This window comes from Protobothrops mucrosquamatus, unplaced genomic scaffold (genome assembly GCF_001527695.2).
Source record: "Protobothrops mucrosquamatus isolate PMUCROS unplaced genomic scaffold, P.Mucros_1.0 scaffold130, whole genome shotgun sequence".
Lineage (NCBI taxonomy): Eukaryota > Metazoa > Chordata > Lepidosauria > Squamata > Viperidae > Protobothrops > Protobothrops mucrosquamatus.
The window spans coordinates 411,190-435,453 of record NW_015386497.1 but is presented as its reverse complement, the minus strand read 5'-3'; the positions used below and the strand labels follow the sequence as shown (position 1 = coordinate 435,453).

The window sequence follows — 24,264 nt, the reverse complement described above, 5'->3', positions numbered from 1 at the left end:
GCTTGAGTGAATTTTACATTCCTAATCCAAATTGTCTCCCATGTTTCCAATAGGATCGGTTCTTGTATATTTTGAGCCCATTTTATCATACAATCCTTCACCAATTCTGTTTCCGAATCCAATTCAACCAATACACCATAAATTCTTTTTATATGAGCTTGAGATTGATCTCTAATCTGTTTAATCAAATTTACATCCTATACTGTAATACCAACTTTTTGATCCAAACGCCACCTCATAGACAATTGAGTATAATAAAACCATGAATATTCAATGTTTTCTTGTTTCAGATCTCCTAAAGATTTAAGTTGCCAATCTCGTCCTACCAGCAAAAGTAATTCTTTATATGAAACTTTATCCAATTTAACTCCCTTAGATATCCCCTCTATTATCTGTCCTGGACTTGCCCAAATCGGAATCTTGTACTTTAATCTATAATAATATTTCTTCCAAATTCGAAGTAGAGCACTTCTCAAAATATGAGCCTTAAAATTTCTATCTACTTTTTTATCATAAATTAAATATGCCTGCCAACCAAATAGCAGGTCCCATCCTTCAAGAGAAAGTATGTTTCTATTTGTCAAGTTGCCGTTGTTAATTGAGGACTACATGTATGCAAAATTGGCTCGATGGTGAAAGGCCTGAATATAAAGTACTCAGTATCAAAGGTATGAATGAAGGATGTCTTTTCTAGGTCACAGTCATTGAAGTCCTTTCGTTCACAGTCTAATAAGATCTTAGTATAATTGATAACCAGGCAATATATATTTTAATAGGACTAAATGTGGACATTTTTTAAATCTTTTGATGCTGAGCAGGATTTCAGATATAATTATGGGAATATTTTAGTAATATGGAATGAACATATAGTTGAGCATTCCGTTCGGTGATTTATACTGTGCTGATTCTGATTCTTGATATTCACTTTTAGCTCAACTTTACTAAAGTGATTTACAATTAACTATATATTAGAAAACCATAGCTTCCACAAAATTTTAAAATTTGTGGTTTATTAATTTGTGTTATATTTTTTATTCTTTTTCATGTATTCTTTTGTAGTTTATAAGTACGAACGTTCAAAGAATTTAAAAGCAGGGGATTGTTTTCCCTCCCATTTATGTGAAGTCACAATATGTTGATGGCTTGCCATCAGTTGAAATTAAACCTAGCCACAAAGAAGTTCCCTATTACCAGGGGTGTCAAACTGCTGGCTTGCGGGCCGGACGCATCACGAGGAAACCGCGCCCACCCCTTTGCCGGCAATGGGGAAAAGGTTCCAATAGGTCGCGCGATGTCACGTGACGTCGCGAGTTTGATTTTGCTAAAAAGGTTAGCACCTGTTTGGAGTTAGATAGAGGTCCATGGAATTCAAGGCAGGTTGAGCTTAATCCACTATGGCTATATAGTGATTCTAGGCTGATCGCTCCATTCCCAAGTTCTAACACTCCTTCTCCTACAGTTAGATAATCAAAATACTGTTTAAAAAAATACAAAGAGAAGCTGGATTTGGGATTCCAACTTCTTTTTAATGAGCAAAAGAAACAAGTTCAGTTCTTTTGGAATTCCTGCTTGTTCCTCATCAGTTTCTACAGAACATGCCTAGTTAAATATTATGATTAGTTGAAAGGGGGCACCATTTAGGGAAAAAGTAAGCTAGTAAATATTATAAATGTTAGTTTATTTAGGGTTTGTGTCTTACAAAAATGCTTTTTTTGTTTGTTTTTAGAAGAAGCCAAATTAAAGGGGCTTGCTGCACCTAGCAATCTCTCAATGAATCAGACACTTGAGGGTCACACTGGTAAGAGTTACTATTGTTCAATCAAATAAAATTGCTTTTTGACTAATATGTTCAGAAAATGGTACGGTTTCAGTGATGAACTTTCAATTTTTGCTAGATAAATTCCAATGAATTTCTTGGGATAAAATTTTGAATTGGCATGTTTAGAAATGAAATATTAATATTACGGAAGCATCTTTTTTGTCTCTATACAAGGAAACAAACTGCTTTCAGTGCTCTTTCAGTGCTATACGTATATGAGGATATGCAATAATTGTTGCAAATAAAGTAGAAATATGCTTGTACCTCAGCTCTCATTGTATACTGAAAATGTTCTCCTTGCAACTTCAAAATAGCTTCTGCATGGTTCAGAATATATTTGCACAGTATGCAAGAATAAGCAGAACAAAATGCCAGAAATGCTAGCAGTAAGAAATTGATTTTTTGGGAACATTTGATACAATTGCTTTCAAGTTCTCCTAAAAAGACTAGAACAATACAAGGAAATCTTGCCTTTCCAAAACCCCACTAATGCTTGCTGAGATATTGATTGTAGAAATAGCCTTCTGTAGAATCTGGTGTTAGAAGGTTCAACAATGTCGGAAGCCCCGCTGTACCCAGACAGCACAACTCTCTGCAAGTGAAAAAATAGTATCAGAGGTTACCCTGTTAAAACGGTAAGCACAAGATTTTGAAAGGGGGCATTTCAAAAGATGTAAGAAGGCAGTTCTTTCAAAAGTCACGATGCTTTCCTTAAACAACAAAACACATAGATGGTTGAAATTTAGCAAGCCAGTTGAGGAGCAGCAGATAATTGCAGTTACTCTGAGATTGCTGAAGCAGAGGAAAACGTATCATTTGGGGGCATGCGTACAAATTATGACATTTTTGCGCCTTCAAGGTTCTTACCAGCAGAAAAATCTTCAGAGAGTATAAAATGGTGTGTATTATTGAAGCTTGACGTTATCAAAGAAGATAGGTTATTAGAACATAATTGTTCTATAATATCCTAAAAGTTAACTGGTTTCCTGGTTTGTAATTTACACTATCCTGTAAATGGCCTTCATGGTGGAGACTTTAAATAACTGATCCAGTTATTAATTTCTGTGGATGGAAAAAGCTCTGAGCCAGATATTCAGATTACTTTTGGAACAATGTCACAGGCAACAAAAGAACCAGCAAAATACATAACAGGGCAAGTGGGTGGATGGAAGTAATTGTGTAATGATTCTGTAAAGGAAGACTATTGTTTTTATTTATTTACTTTTTATTCTGCCTTTATTATTTTTACAAATAACTCAAGGCAGCGAACATAACCCACATACCTTCCTCCTCTTGTTTTCCCCACAACAATAACCCCGTGAGATGGGTTGGGCCGAAGTGAATGACTGGCCCAAAGTCACCCAGCTGTCACTCATGGCTATAACAGCACTTGAACTCAGTCTCCTGCTTCTTAGCCTGGTGCTTTAACCACTAGACCAAACTGACTCTCCACAGAGATGTTAGAATGAAATTAAACTTCTCAGGGGTTAAAACAACAAAAGGAACTCCTCTGTGTTAGGCAGTAAAGTAAAAGTGATAAGCCTGGTTCTAAGATTGCATTAGAAATGAGAAAAAGGTATAAAAAAAATTGGAACATCTAGTTCTGTTATGCAGGTTGTCAGCTGTGACTCAGTAAAATAAATGAATGAGTCTGGATTTGTCTTGATAAGCCGAACACATTTATTCAGCTGAATAAAGACGGGTCCTCCCTAAAGGTGGAGGAACCCTGAACCCAATGTGAGGCAGATATTTATACATCACTCTGCTTTCGCTTGGTTACATAAGAGGAAGCTGGCACATAGCAGATAAGGTATAGAAATATAGAAATTATAAAAAATAGTCAAGCACACCTTCTGTGGTTTTGATCACATGCCAAAACTGCAGGCTAGTGGTTTCCTTATGCGCTTTCCATAAATCTCAAAGGCCTCCTAGGGCCTGAACTTTAACCTTGCCATCTTAATATATGAGCAATCATCAAATTCATCAGGTTCCTGACCAACAATTCTTGTTTTGATTCAGCCTTATTATATAGACAACACGCTCAACCTGAGACAAGTAGCTCAACTGATTTTAGGAGCAAGTTAGGGACATTTGTGTAAAATTCTTTAAGGCAGTGGAGATTTTTGTTAATGGAAGGAAATTTCTAGTCTCCAAAATCTGATTCTATAAAATTATTCAGATATTTTTTATAAACATACGCATAGATATGTTTGTATATGTACGAGTCAGTTCACAATCTTATTATGATGAATGTAAAATTGTTTGTTTCTTTGTTAAATTTATTTGCCGCCCATCTTGCTCTAGGGCAGGGGTAGGCAACCTCAGCTCTTTTATGACTCATGGACTTCAACTCCCAGAATTCCTGAGTCAGCTATGCTGACTCAGGAATTCTTGGAGTTGAAGTCCATGAGTCATAAAAGAGCTGAGGTTGCCTACCCCGGCTCTAGGGCTATGGGTGGCTTACAACAGTAAAATGAGAAGAAAAAAAGATTAAAAATGTAAACATAAAAATAGCACAGTAATGAAACAATAAAGATAAACAATGAAAATATAATATTATGAATTAAAAGATGGGCAGAGAGTGAACAAGAAGCGCGGGGCAGAAAGTGGGGTCAGTTAATTAGTCCAGTAGGTACCTCGAGTGTGGTATCCCCTATTGGGTCCCCAGGCCAGGTCTTGCCCTTGTGGAAGGACAGGATGATGGGGACAGACCTCATGCTGGAGGCAGGACATTCCAGAGGGCCAGCATTACAGCAGACAAAGTTCTCCTGGACCCTGTTAGCTGGAGTTCCTTGACCAACAAGATCCTCAGCAGGCTTTCTCTGCTGGTATAAATGGGGCAAGCTTGTCTTAGCGGGATGAGACAGTTCATCAAGTAATCTGGCTCCATGGAGGACTTTAAAGGTCATAACTAACAGTATGAACTTCCCCCAGAAGCAAACTGGCAGCCAATACAGCTCACGAAGAAATGGTGTAATACAGGCATTCTGGGGACCTCAAAGAATGCTAATGCTGCCACACTTTGTACCAACGGAAACTTCTGAATGCATTACAAGATAGCCCGATGTAAAGCACATTGCACTAAGACAGAGAAGGGATGAACTAGTGTTGGAATAACCAAACACAGGGAGTTCTGATCTGGGAAAGGCTGAGGCTGGTGCACAAACCAAAGCTGTGCAAAGGGTCTCCTAGCCACAACTGCCACCTGTTCATCAAGCTGGAGTCGCAAATCCAGGAGAACCCCTAAGTTGCAAACTGGGTCTGAATGGGTCTTTATACAGTATATGATGCTTATCTTTAGTAGAAAGTGCATTACGTTTTTCCCAAATAATCTTCTTGTTACTAGTGTAACTCAACAGTATCATTATACAATTTTATAGGTGCTGTGCAAGTAGTGACTTGGAATGAACAGTATCAAAAGCTAACTAGTAGCGATGAGCATGGACTTATTATAGTGTGGATGCTGTATAAAGGTAGGTGACTTGCTGGAGAATGGCTGTCATATTTATGGCATTTCAGTTCTTAGTTGGCTTAGAGATTTCTATAGTATACCTTTGGATCTTCAGTTGTAGGCTAAAAGATTCTAAAAAGAATTATTTATTCCCAAAAAAATATTAATGTGACAATTTATTCTAAGAGATTTATTTTTAAATTAATATCATGTTGACATTCTCTCACCAACTAAATATATTGCTTTGGTCCCATGTTATCCTGATACTAGAATATTTGGGAAGCTTTTTCAGTTTTCCAGCTTCTGAGGCTGTGGATTAGGAGCAAACCAGATGAAATCTAGAGCTGTATGAGATTCTTAAGGAAATCTGAAAGCCATAAACAAAAATATGTTATTACATACAGGTCAAAACTTCCTTTTGTTAAGGAAAGGGAATGGAAGAGCAGTTTTTAAGAGCTCCTTCCTTGCCATCTCCAGCTCCATCTCTTCAGAGCAACTTCATGGTAGTTACACAATAACCATGAATCAATGTCCAGCTCGGTAGAAGTTATTGAGTTTGCAAATTAATTCCTTTTGTATTACTTTTAACGAGAATAGTTCAGATGAAAAATAGGAGTGTGGTAGATATGGATAATTCTTTTTCCCTTTGACTTTAGCTGCTTGGTATGAGGAGATGATCAACAATAGAAATAAATCTGTGGTTAGAAGCATGAGATGGAATGCTGATGGGCAGAAAATTTGTATTATATATGAAGATGGCGCTGTAATTGTTGGTTCTGTGGACGGTAAAGTACTACTTATGTTAATAGAATATGCAGTTTTTTAAAAGGTTTAATAACTCTTATAGTGTTAGCTCCCTTCAGAAATCATTCCTTTGCACAATTGTCTCGTTAGCTCCATCTCTAGGTTCCCATATCTTGAATAGGAAGAACTGAGGGTATTGTTTGCACACATTCAGCTGAATGCATTTAAGATCTTCCCAATAGCTGTAATTTTCAGATTGTGTAGGATTCAAAGCTTATTTCAACAACTGTGCAGTTTTCTATCAGGTCTTTCTATCCAATTTACAAAACTGAGGGAGGCCCAAAAAAGTGTAGGGGACATGAATGTCCATACATCTTTAAGCAGAAGTTGTTAAGCCATGTATTCCCACATACCACTTTAAACCAGAGGTCCCCAACCTTTTGGGCACCAGGGACCGGTTCCATGGAGAGAGGTTTTTCTGCGGACCGGAGAGTGTGTGATTTTGTGTGCTGCCTGCATTCCACGGATGGGGCTTTGCTTGTTTGTACAGACCAGTTGCTGGCATGCCACAGCCCAGTACTGGTCCACGGCCCGGGGTTTGGGGACCCTCTGCTTTAAATATTTCCATTCCAAGAAACATTACCATCACTGGAGTGATTGCTCTCCAAAAAAATATGTTATTATTTTGCAATAACTTAGATTCACTTAACAATGTCTGACTATAGAGAAGGAAGTTTCCATATATTTTACTTTATCGTTTGTTTCCATATTAAAGCAAACATTTGAAATTAAGGCACATTTAAGTTCTATTTTCCCAGCACATGAATATCATTTCTAAATAACCCAATTATCTTTATTAGAATATAGATAGGTATATATTTTTATTAATGTCTAATTATGAGAATGTACAATATCAAAAGAAGAATAAAGCCAAAATAATATGATTTTATTACAATTCCATTTCAGTTTTTGTCATATATTCTTAAAGCAGTTAATGTCCTAATTCAATTAATCTCTAATTTAGTTATTATGAAAGGAATAGAGTTGTGTTCCAAGAATGGAACCTTCCTGTCTTCCACAATCCCTTATGTTTTTTTATATATTTAATGCTGAGTGAGATAATCTTCTGGAACAGAATGGTATATAACAGGGGTGTCAAACTACCGGCCAATAGGCCGGACGCGTCACGACAAAACCGCGCCCACCCCATTGCCGGCAATGGGGGAAAAGTTCCAATACGTCGAGTTTGACATGTCTGGTATATAACAACACAGCACAAAAAAGAAACTGAAGACTAAAGGGTAGTCTTATCAACAGTAAGAATCACATATTTGAATCCAAGTGTATATATTCAAGAATGTATATCAGTAATTTTGAAAAGGTAGAGCTTAGAGGGAGGGATTGAGAAAAGGGAAATAAAGCTTTCATTGCTGTGCATGTTCAAGAGATAAAATTCTTTGTAAATTTCCATTTTTAATGTTTTCAGTTTTGAACATTTTGTTGTGAGATGCATTGAACTTATTGTCCTTTAAAAGGGAATCGTATTTGGGGAAAGGATTTAAAAGTACAACTTCACCATGTTGCATGGTCTCCAGATGGTAGAACTCTACTCTTTGGAATGGCCAATGGAGAAATACACATTTATGACAAAAATGGAACTTTTATGGTACGTTTAGAGATATATTCTACTAAGTAGTCACCTTTTGGATACTTTAGTATCCAGTTGTTAGAAAGGTTTTTCTAAGCATTCCAGCCTAATCTACAGTGATAGAATGATTTTTAATTCTGCAATTGCAAAGTTTAAAAATATTTTTCCAATCATCAAAGGGATTTAAGATAGTATATTATACTATTTAATATAGCACAACACAGGGCTGCTAATTAGCCTATTTGTGAAGTTGGTTTAAAGGACATCATCTTGATTGTGAACTGTAGCTATTTCTTATAATACATTTGTTATAAAAAAGTATATTAAAAGAAAGCTATTTAATTCACTTTTTAAAAGATCATTGTGATTTACATATTAATATTAAGCTGATTCTATTATTATGTGGTTCAGGTTTCTTCACTTACTTGCAGATTAGCTCAGTTAAATGTTTGTTAGTTTAAATATTGTTTCAGCCAATCATACAATAATTAGATTTGTGAAAATATATATTTATGTATGTATATTGAATTAATACTGTAGATGAAAATGAAAATGAACTGCTTGGTGAATGTAACTGGAGCATTCAGCATTGCAGGAATCCATTGGTACCCAGGAACAGAAGGATATGTAGAACCAGACTGTCCTTGCCTTGCAATTTGTTTTGACAATGGAAGATGCCAAATAATGAGACATGAGAATGATCAAAGTAAGCATGCCTTGTGGTAAGAATTGTAAAGAAGTACCATAAATTCAGTTGCTTAAAGAGGGCTGAGAAAATATCTAAAGATCACTCACATTCTGGATACAAACAGTTTCAACTTCTCCCCTCAGGACACCACTATAGGATATTGCATGTCAAAACAACTAAGTTTTCCCCCCATGCCATCATTCTGCTAAACACCTAACTCCCACAGCACTGTCTTATGTCTAAAGAAATGTATCCATGTAGTAGGGCTGCATTGCTATTATCCTGTATTGCTATTAAAGAGCCATGGTGGCGCAGTGGTTAGAATGCAGTATTGCAGGCTAATTCTGCTGACTGCCGACTGCCAGCAGTTTGGCAGTTCAGTCCTGACTAGCTCAAGATTGACTCAGCCTTCCATCCTTCTGAGGTCGGTAAAATGAGGACCCAGATTATTGGGGACAATATGTTGACCCTGTAAACCACGTAGAGCGAGAGCTGTAAAGCAGTGGTGAAAAAGTACATAAGTCTAAGTGCTGTTGCTATCCTTCTCATCTTTCTCATTTTCTCAACTTTCCTACTATCTTTTCCTATTGGTATCTGATGATTTATCACTTGTTTGTATCGTACGATTTATGATTGTATCTTTTAATTTATGATCTATGACTTATCATTTTGTTGTTTGTATGTACACTGAGAGATTATGCACTGGAGACAAATTCCTTGTGTGTCCAATCACACTTGACCAATGAAGAATATTCCATTCCATTCCCATATTCCATTCAACGGGCAAATATAATAATAAGTATCTTTCCATTAATATATTTGTATATGCCATTTATGTCAATATTTGTTTGTTTGTTTAAAACAACAACCAGACCCTGTCTTAATTGATGCGGCTCTGAATGTTGTGAGCATCCAGTGGAACCACTGTGGCAACGTGCTGGCTATTGCAGGCTTCCAGAAGATACCTGTGCAAGATAAAGATATAAATGTTGTACAGTTCTATTCTCCATTTGGTGAGGTAAAATTATGGATTTTTATGGATTTTCCTATTTCTACATTCAGTGTAAAATAAAAGAAGCTAATATTGATAGTTGAAAAAAATCAAAATTTTCAAACTGTGCTCCAGGAAAGTGAGAAGTGTTAGAAACCATAAAGGCAGAGAAACTTTCTTGAAACTTAACTTGCCGCATTAACAGTTTTCCTCTGTAACATCTGTGGGGGGGGTGTAACCAGTCCAAAAGCCCTACAGGCTGCCTTTTGTAACTTGTGTACACATAAATATGGATGAAAAAACATCCTTTTAATATGCAAGTGATAGCTGATGTTTAACAAGTTTGGCAGAAAAACAAATAGGGCAGTGTTTTCCAAAAGTCAAAAAACGGAATGCTTCTTATACCGTAAAGTCAGTGTGCTGTAAAGATTGTCAGTATTGTAAGGTTGAGGTAGAGGCTACTCTGAATCTTTCTGCCAGTTTATGTAACATACTTATTCTTATAGGTGGAATGACTGAATGCACAGAAAGAATTTGATTTATAATTGGGTTATAGTAATTGTGAAGATATTGTGAATAACTTGTATCCTCTAACATTCGCCTTTCTAATGTTTTGCTTAAAATAGTTAAGGTTATTTTTACTGTGGTGTGCTTAGCTAATTCCAATGTACAGTATGTGTGATTTTCTCAATCATTTTTACATGATAGAGATAATATTTTTGTCATCTGGGTTTCTTTGCATTTATTCAACTCTGTTAAGATCTGATATTTTTTTTTTACAGCCAAAGGTTCTGTAATTAGTATTCAAAAAAGTAAGGATCACATTGGAAGCAGTCAACTTTCAAGTAATTTATTCACATAAATATGTAACATTATTAGGAGATATAATTTTTTTTTAATTTAAGGATCAAGAAAAATAGCATAATAATAAAAATATATTTCTCAAGATTTTTCTTAGCTAATTTAACCTCTTTCAGTAACTTCCAAGAAAATATTCAATATGCTATTTATTTATAACTATTTTCAAAATACTTCTAATAGTGTGCAGCTAATTTATGATTGATGTCATTTCAGCATTTGCGTACATTAAAGATTCCAGGGAAACAAGTATCGGCTTTATCTTGGGAAGGAGGCGGTTTAAAAATAGCATTAGCTGTTGATCAGTGTATTTATTTTGCAAATATTCGGCCAGACTACAAGGTAAGAGACATGTTAAAATATTATCAGATCCTGAACAGGTTTTAATTGAGCATCTGCTTACTACTATATTGCTTAATACATTTTTGAGTGGGTTTTTAGTATATTATAGTTCACTATTTATTGTTATTTTTAATGTCATAAACTCTATTCTAATTATTGGAATTGTGATCCAAAACATTAGTTTGGGGAGTGGAGGGGAAGAGGATGTTTCCTTAAAGGCCCTATACCATTTTCACAAACAATAATTATCTGAAGCATCCAACATTTTAAATGTGATTAATTAGCAATATGAGAAAGATATTCATCAATGTTGATTTTATAAATATATTTCTACACACTGTATTACAATGTTATTGTGGAATATTAGTATTATTGTTTTTGTTAACAGTGGGGTTATTGCACTAATACTGTAGTGTATGCATATACCCGACCGGACCGTCCAGAATATTGTGTTGTCTTTTGGGATATAAAAAACAATGAAAAATATTTGAAATTTGTCAAGAGTTTAATCTCCATAACAACCTGTGGAGACTTCTGCATTTTGGCAACTAAAGCTGATGAAAATCAACTGCAGGTATTATTGCTTATTTTATAACCTTATCTGTTAGTCCAATTGTTATTCATTCTTAATCTATAATTAAATTATCATGAAATTCTGAATTGTTCCTAGTACTATAGAACACATGAATTGGAAAGGATATTATAGGTTGCTTAATCTAATCCTCCACTCAGTATAGAAATCCCCTAAACCATCTCTGATGGGTGCCCATTCTGCCCCAATTTCTCCAGTAAAGGGTGTACCATTCTTCTAGGCCAGGGGTAGGCAACCTTGGCTCTTTTATGACTCCACGAGTCATAAAAGAGTCAAGGTTGCCTACCCCCATTCTAGGCAAACTGCTGCTGCATAACATTGCACTTATTATTGTGAAATTCCTCTTAGTGTTCAGACTGTACTACCTTTGATTTCAACAAAGTACAAGTCCACTCCTTCTGTATATGACAGCATTTTAGAAATTAATCCAAATGATTCAGGCAAGAATGTTCTGCTATGCTTGCTTTATCTTCTGAAAAAAAAACCCTCATTATTTCTTATATCTTTTGTACAATGCTTACAAAGGAGGAGGATGAAACAGAATCCGCTGGAGGAATGGTAAAGCAAGGATTTTAAATGATGCCTTAACTGATAGAATGGTTGTTATATGATAATATATCTATCAAAATAACAGTTTCTTAGGATGTAATTAGTACAGATTATATCTCTGTTGTAATTTCTGGAATTGCTTCTTTTTTTTTTTATTCACAGAAGTTACGTGGGGTGAAATGGGTTGAAATGATACCTAGTCCTAATGTATATATCCACATAACTGTCTACAGTTCTCTGTAAAAAGTGTTTATTTTATTTTAATTCTTCAGAATAGGTATTCTAGACTGTTTCATAATAGACATTCTAAATAAAATACAGTAAAATAAACAAGAAGCAAAGTACAAAATAATATACAGATCAGAAAGACATGATTTTTTAGACCATGAATTCTACTCTCACCTTAGCCATGAAAGCCAGCTGGGTGACCTTGAGCCAATCACTCTCTTTCAGCGCTACCCTCCTCACAGTGTTGTTGTGAAATAAATAGGAGGAGGACAGTGTGTGGGATAAGTTCACCACGTTGAGTTATTTGTAAAAATAATAAAGATGGGGCACAAATAAATAAGAATAGTATCATTTTGCCTAGTGGCAGAGTAGAAAATAGAGGTGCTCAATTGATTTATTACCCTCCTTATTTCTGGAAAAGACAATAACGGTTGAAGGATCTCCGCTGAAGGTATTCATAACTATCTCACACGACTCTTGGGATACAAAGGGAGAGGTAACTGAGGGGAGGTGTATGTGAAGAGGAGAGTGGAAAAAGATGAAGGAAGGAGAGATGACATTGGCAAGACCCGAGCAACATTACCAACTGCTGCTACAAGACTTACCAGGACCTAAACGGGAAGATGCTGGGTCAGAAGCCACATTAAGTAGCTTGGGAGTTTATGTTGATGCTTGGAGCTTGGCAGTAATACTGTGTTGCAGCTGGAACACAGCCATGGTGAAACAAAACGTTCTGTAAGGGCTAAGCCTGCTCTAACTCCAAAAGAAAGCAAATAATTCTAATAGGAGGCAAGAATTGGGCTCCATGCATGGATGGGGAGACTTAAAGGGTCAGAAAGGACTGAATAAGCTGAAGACCAAGACCTTAGTGGTGGCTAACTGTAACTGGGAAACTGATGCTAACCCTGTCCAGAATAAACTGGACCATGAGGAACAATGGGGAGGAAGAAGAACGGTGGTGGGATTCAGCCAGCTCGCACCGGTTTGGCATAACCGATACCTATTCTTTTGTTGAGTTCGCCAAACCAGTTATGATAAATCTGCGCAAACCTCCCCTGCCGCCTCCCTTCGCCAGCCCTGCTATCCCTCCATCAACCCTCCATCATCGCCACGGCACTTTCTTGCCGCCTTTGTCTCCCTTCTGGAAATGGGCAGCCCCGTTTTCTGCTTTCCTCCCAGCAGAAGGGAGGAAAGGAAGGACGCTTCCTATGGGAGGATACTAGGCTCCGGGAAAACTACGCCAGCTGGAGCTGGGCGAGGAAGGCCAGGCTCCCCTTCCCTGATGGTTCTGCAAAGCCCTTGAGAAGCGGATCCGCTTCCCGCAGGGTTGGCCTCAGCACCCGCTCTGGACGGCCAACAGAAGAGCTTTGCTCTTTTCCTCCATGAGGCCTTTTGAAATTGACCCCACCCCTTTTGCTTTTCTGCCTTAAAATCCAGAGCGGACACATTTTCCTCCTGCTCAGCTGAGGATACGGTAGCTACCGGTATGATTTTTTTCTAAGAAGCTGAGTGTCTGCTCTGGATTTTAAGGCAGAAAAGCGAAGGGGTGGGGGATGAGGGGCAATTTCAAAGGGCCTGGAGAAAAAGAGCAAAGCTCTTCTGTTTACCGTCCGAAGCGGGTGCTGAGGTTAAACCTGCAGGAAGCAGATCCCCTCCTCAAGGGCTTTGCAGAACCATCGGGGAAGGGGAGCCTGGCCTTCCTCGCCCAGCTCCAGCTGGAGTAGTTTACCCGGAACTTAGTGCCCTTCCATACGAAGCGTCCTTCCTTCCCTCCCTTCTGCCGGGAGGAAAGTGGCAGAAAACAGGCCTGCCATTTCCAGAACGGAGAAGGGAGATGCAGGGCAGCAAGAAAGTGCTGACCAGCAGAAGGAAGAAAGGAAGACTTAAGGACATCCTGGGGAGGTGAAGGAAGCTACTGTAAGCCGCCTTTCTTTCTTTCTTGGCTGGGAAGAAGGCAGCCCATATGGGCTGCTGCTTCATGCAAGCAGGTGCACCGTGGCCGTGACAGAGGGAGGTGGCAGGGGAGACTTGCACCTCCCCCCCGGTAATGGCGCAAGCCACAGGAGAGTTGGTGGAGGAGAAGGAGGTGGCGGCTGCCGCCAAGCAGGTGATCTGTGGGGTGAAGCAGGAGTGGCGGGGGCCAAAGAAAGCCCCTCCAGTGACAGATGTGGCTGTTGCACTGCAGCGGCAGAGCCTTTCACCATCACTCTCCCCTGGCTCCAAAATGGCGGAGGGGGACTGGGTAAGGTCCATCCTCTGTAGCATGGCAGTCCAGCTCAGGAGGGGAGTGAAAGGGAAGAGGCGGGCAGGCAGCCAGGTCATTGAACCGGAGTGGGAAGGTGACCAAGTGGGGAGTGGCCTGGGTGCATGGGCCCTGAAGTAAGCAGGTGCGAGGCCCGTGGGGCAGCTCTACCCTCCCACCCCTGCCCTGGCTTGGTTTTTACGTGTGCACCTCTTAAATTTAACAACTGGCTCTTAAAGGGTTCTGTGATTTCAGAGAGAGCCAGTTGTTAAATTATTTGAATCCCACCATTGGAGAAGGGGCTAAAAGGCCTCTGGTGGGGAAATCTTGAAATTAATACAATCCTGGAAAAGCCTCCACTTTGGAAGATTGTCATATTTTATGAGATTTCATTTTTGTCACTTGAGAGTTTATACTTCTTTCGATTATGGAACCGATAAAGAAAATTGGGGGGTTTTGTATTGTGCAAGAATATATAATATATATTGTAGTACAAAGGAAAAGGCTGATAGCTCTCTTTACATAATACTGGTGCTTCTATGTATGAGAAGGAGTCTTTTCATTCTCTGGTTATTTTTTAAATTGAAAAGCCTCTAACGTAACACATAAAGTATAGGTCGGGGGTAGGCAACCTTGGCTCTTTTATGACTCGTGGACTTCAACTCTCAGAATTCCTGAGCCAGCCATGCTGGCTCAGGAATTCTGAGAGTTGAATTCCACGAGTCATAAAAGAGCCAAGGTTGCCTACCCCTGGTATAGGTATTGCTGCTTTTTTTTTCTTCTCTAAATGATTAAAAATATGACTATATGTTCAAATAATAAATTGTTCACATACATCTTTATATAATCCATCCAGAATCTTGCCTTATATTAGAGAGTGTTGGATTTGTCTTGTGATAATTGTATGTGTTTTTATTTTTCTCTAGTATGTACTTGTTCTTTGTAATTCCATTGGCACACCCTTGGATCCAAAATATATAGATATCGGTAAGCAAATACTTAAAGTATATCTGCATATGTTTGTACGAACATTATTCTCAGTCTGCTGTCCTCATTAACACTAGTTATTTGGTAGACTTTTTTGTTGCAGGTTACAAGTTGCTTTGCTTAGGTTTTTCTGATTTCTGCATTCTTTTTAAACATAATAATAATAATAATAATAATAATAATAATAATAATAATAATAATAATAATAATAATAATAATAATAAAAAAGTTGGAAGGGACCTTGGAGGTCATCTAGTCCAACCCCCTGCTCAGGCAGGAAACCCTATCCCATTTCAGACAAATGGCTGTCCAGTCTCTTCTTAAAAACTTCCAGTGTTGGAGTATTCACCGCTTCTGGAGGCAGGTTGTTCCACTGGTTAATTGTTCTAACTGTCAGGAAGTTTCTCCTTAGTTCTAAGTTGCTTCTCTCCTTGATTAGTTTCCATCCGTTGCTTCTTGTCCTGCCTTCAGGCGCTTTGGAGAATAACTTGACTCCCTCTTCTTTGTGGCAGCCAGTTCCAAAATTGACACAGTACATGGTATTCAATATAGAATAAGATAGATAAGATTATAATAATAATGATGGACAATAATGTTACATTCTTCCTGTCAATGTAGGATTGAGGCTGAGAGACAGGCTCTGATATAGCTAATATCATTTACACTAATCTTGTGAATTGGTGGATAAGATGAAATGACAAGTTATTCTTCCAAACTGCAACTCAGCCCTTAGACTACAAAAATATTTATGCTTTTTAAAAGAACTTATGCTGCCTAATACGTTTGTTTAAGCAGAACAATTTTGCAAAACTATTCAGTGCTGCTGTTTGTTGTTCACATCTAATATTAGATGAATGTGCATCGAAGTATTGAAAGGCCTAATTATTATTTATTTTATTCATTATTAAATATTTATGCCACGCATCTCTTTTGTAGGGTGATTCTTTAATTTATGGTTTTTTTTTGTTTGAATTTTATAATAGCCCCACTGTTTGTTACAATGACTAAAACCCAGGTCATAGCAGCTTCAAAAGAAGCATTTTATATCTGGCAATACCGTGTAGACAAGAAGCTCACAGCAATGGAAATTAATCAGGTAGCACGGACCAGAAAAGAAGGCAAAGAAAGGTTTGTCCATTGTTTTTTTTTACTTCTTTTTCCTGTGTTGTATATCTTTCCACTTAGCAGTGATTTTATGACATTTGATTAATAATCTTGTCAGAAGAAAAAAAAAATACTTTCTAGGAAAAGGTTGTAGAAAATCACATCCACATTGATGCCAAGAACTTATGTGACTGTGTGTCCATGTCGTCACCCGCAGAGCAAAAGCATCTTAAAGGAATGTTTACCTTTTTTCTAAAAACAATTAAAACAGCTGTTTTATGAATAAGAGCTAATGCAGTTGAAATAATGTGTTACTTGTCAGTAGATCTCTTTTGTAAAATGAACGTATGCTGATGCCAGAAATAATAATTGGAATTCAAAACTCTTTTTTTACATAAGTTTTCCCATATTGTGGTACACTTTTTCAGTGTAACTTCAGTGCAATATTTGCTTGGTTTCTTTCAGGATTTACCATGTGGATGATAGTCCTTCTGGAGCAGGTGATGGAGCTCTTGACTATGCGAAGGTCCTGCAAGTAAGTTTCCCTTTTAATCAGTAGTTGAATTCCAGATGCCAAGTTTGTTTATGGATTACTATTTCCATCTTAAATGTGAAGTCGCTTTTTAATTTAAAAAGACACATTCTGTTTTATAACTCATCAACATTTCTTAATGTTATTTCATTTAACCTTGTGGTTTGCTTTGCATTTTGTTCTAGAGCACGGGTGGCGAACTTGCCGTGTCACGTGACGTGTTGTGACATATTGTGACTTTTTTTTTGCATTGCCGGAGCTGGGGTGGGCGCGGCCTCTGTATGATGCAACCGGCCCGTGGGCCGGCAGTTTGACACCCCTGTTCTAGAGAAATAAGTTAAATTTTGGCTATTGCACTATTATTTATATGGTTTCAGGGAACAAGGGATCCTATTTGTGCAATAACTGCATCGGATAAGACATTGATTATTGTAAGTAATAGAGAATTTTGTTTTGTTTTACAATATTTGTTCTTTGCTCTTCAAATATAAATCTTAAAGCAGTTGAGAAGCGTAAAATTAGTTTAAGATAAATAGTGTATCTGGCCGTGATGGATTTGAATGTATATATTGTACATAAGAAAACAGAATTGTACTAGGATAGGAATAGGGAAAAATTATATGAAAGGTAATCTGCAACAACACACATACACAAAGTATAGTACATGGTACTTTAACAACTTTCTAATTAGATTATTTGAAAATTGGAGGGCAAGTGTTCCCGTCTAACGCCAGCAGAGATTACAACATCTTACATAAAAGCACAGTGCAACCACATACATGAAGAATTTTACACATTAAATATTTTTCTGGATGATAATTAAAAAACAGTTCAGAAATACAGAATTAGAGCTATGCATTATTTGTATATAGATAAATTGATAGAGAAAACTTAGGAGAGAAACACAGTGACCCAGTTCAGGGAACTAACTAAGTTTTATAAGAGAAAATCTGCACAACCATTTTGCATTTTGTAGTTTAAGAACCTGACCAAAATGTAATAATAGTGTTTTTTTAATTAAAATAGCCTCTGTAATATTATGCGTATTGAAGAGAGGAATGGTAGATGCGCAGGCAAAAGATCTCCCGTGTCAGTTTGTTAGGCTGACAGATGCCAGAATGCACCAATTGTTCATTTAGCCAGTTACTAATTTAATCAGAATATTAATACAGAAGCCTTTCCGAAGTGCAGCAAAAGTTTATTAAATGACATGATATACTACATGCCTTACTAAGTGCCTCTAATGAGGAAACGTTTTGCTTCATAGTGCCTTGCTATTTATTTTTGCCTAGGGAAGAGAATCGGGCACCATTCAGAGTTACAGGCTGCCCAATGTTGGTTTAATTCGAAAATATCTCCTAAACTATCGGCCCTATCAAATGTCCTTGAATTGCAAGTCGAGGTAAGAAAAGAAAGGTTTGTTATTAAAGCGATTCTCAATTTTTTATTTACAGTTCTTATAAATTGGTTAAAGGATCTTGAAGGATTGTAGACAATGTGCTATACTAAAAACAAGATTATAAAACAGGCAAAGAACAACTATGATGGGAATGACAGGTTTTGTTTAAACAAATATTCCTAGTCTCTATATTTGTATTACAGAGCAAAGTCCAGTTTAAAATTCTTTTCATTTTTTGCTGAAGATGTATCCAGAGAAAATGTTCGTTTTTGATTTAATACTGAAATATTAATCAAAAGTATTTTTTTTCTCCTCTGCCTTTGTTATGTTTGTAGTCGTCTTGCTATCATAGACATGTTAGGAATGCTGGTTTTCTTTGACTTGGATACACGAGTAACAGATGGTTCAGGATGCCAAGGAGTTGGTGAACAACTCAAACTGGAACGCAGAGATGTTTGGGATATGAAATGGGCCAAAGATAATCCAGATTTATTTGCCATGATGGAGAAAACAAGGATGTATGTGTTTAGAAACCTGGATCCTGAGGTAGAGTAATTAACAATAATGGAAAAATATTAATTTAATTACGATCACGATCGTCATATTTGAATTTGAATTTCAGAAAGAAAATAAGTGAAGTTCATTTAAATGGGCTAAAAGTTCAGTGAAATAATCATTTTCAAGGAATTGTTCTTTTTATTTTTGCCATGGCCACCCCTTTCTTGCCCTTCCACCTGACCATTTATAAAGTGATAAATGAATTAAACATTCATTTATTGGACATAAAAGTACTGAACAATAGCAACATTGTGTAACTTTACACAATAGCATTGTGTAACTTTCAAGATAGCTGTATCATTTTAGAAGGTCATAAGTAAAGTATAAAGGTGATTTCTCTGTTTGTTTGATTTTACCCTAACCATGTGGTAAGAAAGAATTAATTTGTCTTCACATCTTTTGGCTATTACCAATTGAATATCTTCCAATTGCCTGAATTATCTTTAAAGTCATCTTTGATTACCCTTCAGAACAATTATACTCATATCTGTTTTAACTGATACTTTTTATTCTCATAGGTCTCCCTTAGTCATTGATTTAAAAGTAAAAAGTTTTAAATATTTGGGGGGGAATTGTACATAAGGTGTTCAACCCCTTGGGCGTTCTAATTGCAGGTGTAGAAACTATATTAGCCTGGGTAAAAATCTTTTAAGCAGGATTCAAAGATACTTTGTGTAGCACTTCCAAAATGCATTTAAGTTTGTTTGTTTTTTTAAAAAAACACCATTAATTACCTTTATGTATTCTAAGGAGCCCATTCAAACTTCTGGATATATTTGCAACTTTGAAGATTTAGAAATAAAATCTGTCTTATTGGATGAAATATTAAAGGTAAGTAAAAAAAAAATCTTTTAGTCGAAGAAATTTCCATGTGCGGAAAAAAAATAGCTTGATTGGAAATGAATAAGAGATTTTTTTCCCCCATTTAAATAGAATCCTGAACACCCTAATAAGGACTGCATAATACATTTTGATATTAGATCACTACGAGATGCTCAGGCAATTGTTAAAGAGGCAGGGATTGCCGAATCTTCCCAGTTCATTGAAGAAAATTCACATCCAAGACTTTGGTAAAAAATCTATTTCTTCTTTTTTTCCTACAGCTTTTATGTGTTATCAGTATAATGATTCATAATGGTAGTTTGTAGTAATTCCTATTGCATTCTTATAATAAGCATTACTAGCAGAGAATATTGGACATAGAGAAATTATGGAAAAATTTGGAGGGCTATTTATTCCTCCTAAACCATGGATAGTTATTCTATAATCACTATCCATTATTCTATAATGGGCAGGCAGAGTTTCCCCCCCTCCCAGTAACTTAAATTATCCCACTTAAAAAGAAAAAGAGAATAAACAAAAGAAAGGGTACAATGTGCAGAGGTGAAAATTGTGCACTAGAAAATTTCTGAGACTTCTTACAGTTTTGTGATTTTGAAGGATCAATTCAATCGGACTATATATGCTTCGGAAATAAGTTTAGAAGAATTAGACACACAATATATTTAGGTACTCATTGCGGCATGCCACTCTTTTTTTCAAATTTGACAGTTAGCTTTCGCATCCCTAGAGGTAGAGCTCAACTAAAAAAAGTTTGAAATACTAAAGTGGAGCTTTTCATGGAATACTGTGATTGCCGTCACTAAGCAACAACACACCAGGAATGCCCTGGCCATTAAGCGAGGCATCTTCCCATAATCTTCCCATAATCAAGGCAGTGGGGAAGCCAGCAGCAAGATGCAAACTCCACATGTTGCTGGGTGAGGGAGGGAGCAAGGGGGTACATGAGAAGCTCAGGGAGAGTGGATGGGGGTATGGTGCAGAAGCATGGTTTGGGGATGATGTGCAAGGGTACGGGGGAGTGTCAGGCTCTGTGTGGAAGGGCCTCAGTGCCTCTTGGATTTTCAGCCCGAGAACCAAGAGGCTTCTGAAGCCTCTCCATAACAAAAACCTCCCTTTTTACGACCCTGTAATCCAGGGGTGTCAAACTCAATTTCATTGAGGGCCGCATCAGCATTGCAGTTGTCCTCGGGGGGCCGGGTAGGTGTGGCCAGGGTGGGCGCGGCCTACTGGGTGGGCATGGCTGGAGTGGATGTGGCCTACTGGGTGGGCATGGCCAGCTCTACATCGTTCGCGTCAAAGGTGCCTGTGGGGGCCTGGGCAGGAATGGGACAGATCTGAGGGTCTCTGGCAGAAGGGTGGGACCAGGGCAAGCGCCAAGGCATGGTCCACTGGAAGAGCCTGCCGAAACCCCTCCCCCGGAGCCCATCAAGCTGGATATGTGAAATAGATGAGGGCCATTTGCTGGCCACTTCCAGGCGCTGGTGCATTTCTTCATTCCTCACAAAGGGTGACACCTCCCCAGCATGCACCCAGGAGGCGGGGCAGACGCGGCAGAGGCTGGTTCCTCGCTGTTTCCAGACAGCCTTGTGGAGCTAAGACTGAATGCATTTCAGCATAAATGGCCACCACAAAATTGTACATTGGTTCCCAGCCGGCCTGAGCCGGGCCAAGGCAGCAGGGGCCGTTCCCTCACTGTTTCCAGGATGGCTTCGCGGGCCACATGAAACCACTTCGCGGGCCGCATCCGGCCCCTGGGCCTTGTGTTTGACACGTCTGCTGTAATCCCTTAATTCAGGGTACAGTCAGGGCGACTGGATGGAGCTAAGTGTTATTAGCCAGATGCCCTTCCTGACGCCATGCACGGTTTGCAGCAGATATTTTTTCTTTGCACCCTAGAAGAAAAAATTCTGCTGCTACCTAGGATTGAACTCAATCTTCCAAGTTGGAGGTGAATGTCTTCATCAGTAGGTCATCATGCCACTCGCTTCTGAAGCCTCTCCATCTGGGACTGAAAAATCCTCCAGGGCTGAAAATCCTTCTTGATTTTCAGCAACTCTTGATTCAGCTGGCTGAAATCCCTGATGCCAAAATCTTCCCGGATTTCAGCACAGAGCTTTTTCAACTAGTCCCTAAAGACAGGAGGGATCTTTTTAGAAAGTGGCACTGGCTTGTGATCTTCCCTGTCAGCTTCCCTATTGACTTTCTGGGGAAGCCAGCAGAGAAGATTGCAAATGATGATCACAGGGCATTTGACAACTGATTGTAAGTGTGACTGTAATTGCCAAGTGCCCAGATCTTAATCACATGACAGTGGGAGCATTGTAAAGACCATAACATTGGGGACTGGCTCATAAGTCTCAACACCATCATAACTCTGAACAGTTGCTGAACAAATGTTCATAAGTCAAGGACTATCTGTATTCCTAATAAAGAGGATATCTATATAGATATAAAATATGTGTACTTTATACAGGCGTCTGCTGGCTGAAACAGCTCTCCAAAAACTTGACCTTCACACTGCTGAGCAAGCTTTTGTACGTTATAAAAATTACCAGGGTATTAAGTTTGTAAAACGCCTTCACAATCTCCAGAGTGAAGCACTTAGGCAAGCTGAAGTGGCGGTTTATTTTGGAAAATTTGAAGAAGCTGAAAGAATGTACTTGGACATGGATAGAAGGTAATTGCCCTAGATAAATTCAGTTAAGAGTACAAAATCCCAAGTATATAACAGCATTTGATGGTGGGAAGACATGCTTTTGAACTGATTAATTTAAAAATGTGAGTGTATACATAAATTACATTTCCAAAACTGGACTCCTTAGAAAGACTAATAAGAACATGAAGCATGAAGAAGGATTGCAGAAAGGTCAAACTAGCCAATTTCAATTTGCAGCATTCAATATTTTTTTTGCTTGACATAAAGTTATTTTCAGAGGTGTCCAGAGATGTCTGAATAACAGAAGCAGCTTCATGTTGTTTCTCCCTTCAGGCTCTGCTCCTTTTGTACATCTGTGTGACATCTTGACTCATGTACAGAACAGGTGGAGTTGTGGTACAACAACACAAACACTGCCTTTGTCATTTGCCCCCCCCCCCCATTGATTATCATCTTTGTTATTTAAAACTGAATATTTTGTGTAGCTTTGACATAGCTTTACAAAATTTCAGAGCATTTCTGAAATCCAATAATTTCTAAGACTAGTGTCATGGTTCTGACAGATGAAACTCTTCAAAGAACTTCCAGGCATTGTTTACCTTAAAGAATCTTTATTCAAGTGGAAATAGCATCTGCACGTACATAGGCCAAGCCAAAATCTGAATTCCCCTCCCCTGAGCACATAATATCAAAGCACAATTCCCTCCTCTAATTAACTGTCATAAATCACATTCTCCGATTAGTTTGAAATGCTGGCTTTCCCTCCAGTTCTTCAACCCATCATTTCTTATCATCTCTTATTTCAAAAAACTTTGGTTCTCACCCTTATACAGTATTGTTATGTCTAACTAAAGTCCCATGCAGATTCCTGCCCCCCCCCAATATTATCTAATTCTAACTCTAAGAGTAAAACATAAAGTAAAGGAAAATGGCTGCATCTCCATATGTTGTCAGAGCGAGAATAGCCGATGTTAGCAGCATTGACAACTAGGCTATATAAAACAGACCACTGTTATTGCAAACGATGCCAAAGCCAAAGAGATGAGATCTTGAGATGAGATTTGAATCAATACTCTCTTCATTTGCTACCCTTCTCTCCCCCCCCCCCCATTCAGTCATGTCTGATTCTTGGAGACTGCCTAGAGACAAGTCGGTGCCGTTTTCTTGGCAAGGTTTTTCAGAAGTCACTTGCCCCTGCCTCCTTCCTAGGGCTGAGAGAAAGTGGCTGGCCCAAGGTCACCCAACGAGCTTTGTGCCTAAGGCGGGATTAGAGATCACGGTCTCCCAGTTTCTAGTCTGATGCCTTGACCACTACAGATAAACATGAAATAGCATTGTTTCTGCTGCTAAAGTTGCATATTTGTCACATTTACAGAGATCTTGCGGTTGACCTACGAATGAAACTAGGCAATGGGTTTCGAGTAGTGCAGCTGTTGCAAACAGGCTCAGGCCACGGAGACGACAGCCTCCTTGAACAAGCGCACAATGAAATTGGAGAGTACTTTGCAGACAGGCAGAAATGGTATGCGGTGGTAACCAATTGCGATTGCGGCTTACTTAGATGGAGCATGTTCGCATTTTGCAGTGCAAAGGATGAAACTGGAATAGTGCATGTGTTCCTTTGGCTGCGATTTTAATTAAATAAATTATTTGCAGGAAAATAGAGAAATATTCTTTGGGGAAATTGAAGTATTAAAATGACCCTAGTGCAGTGGTTCTCAACCTTTTTAATGCCGCGACCCCAACCGGTCGTAAGTCGAGGACTAAACCGGTCGTAAGTCAAGGACTACCCAACCGGTCGTAAGTCGAGGACTTTCCCTGCCCGGGAGCGCCACACATGCGTGGTTCCGCCCCCTGCGCCGGCCGAGGCGTAGCTGGCAAGCGGCAGAGACGGAGCAGGCCGACCACCAGCTGGCCCAGCCCAAGGGAGGTAAGGCACCCGCCGGAAAAGGGGAAAAAATGGCGGACAAAAAAAATGGCGGACAGCCTTGCTTGGCGACCCCCGTGAAATGGTCGATCGACCCCAAATGGGG

At 38.5% G+C, this 24,264-nt stretch overlaps 1 protein-coding gene across 1 annotated transcript in view; it reads left to right on the top strand.

Moving 5' to 3' along the window:
- WDR35 (WD repeat domain 35) overlaps nt 1–24,264 on the top strand; it is a 42,249-nt gene that overhangs the window by 7,433 nt on the left and 10,552 nt on the right. Inside the window, exons 3-20 of the mRNA XM_015813056.1 lie at nt 1,727–1,798; nt 5,200–5,292; nt 5,927–6,055; nt 7,550–7,680; nt 8,203–8,368; nt 9,223–9,368; nt 10,416–10,541; nt 10,930–11,115; nt 15,079–15,139; nt 16,123–16,267; nt 16,709–16,778; nt 17,153–17,206; nt 18,068–18,177; nt 18,510–18,720; nt 19,483–19,563; nt 19,666–19,802; nt 22,049–22,252; nt 23,607–23,753. Of these exons, the coding sequence (XP_015668542.1) occupies nt 1,727–1,798; nt 5,200–5,292; nt 5,927–6,055; nt 7,550–7,680; nt 8,203–8,368; nt 9,223–9,368; nt 10,416–10,541; nt 10,930–11,115; nt 15,079–15,139; nt 16,123–16,267; nt 16,709–16,778; nt 17,153–17,206; nt 18,068–18,177; nt 18,510–18,720; nt 19,483–19,563; nt 19,666–19,802; nt 22,049–22,252; nt 23,607–23,753 (2,269 nt within the window). The remainder of the gene's footprint in view (nt 1–1,726; nt 1,799–5,199; nt 5,293–5,926; nt 6,056–7,549; nt 7,681–8,202; nt 8,369–9,222; nt 9,369–10,415; nt 10,542–10,929; nt 11,116–15,078; nt 15,140–16,122; nt 16,268–16,708; nt 16,779–17,152; nt 17,207–18,067; nt 18,178–18,509; nt 18,721–19,482; nt 19,564–19,665; nt 19,803–22,048; nt 22,253–23,606; nt 23,754–24,264) is intronic.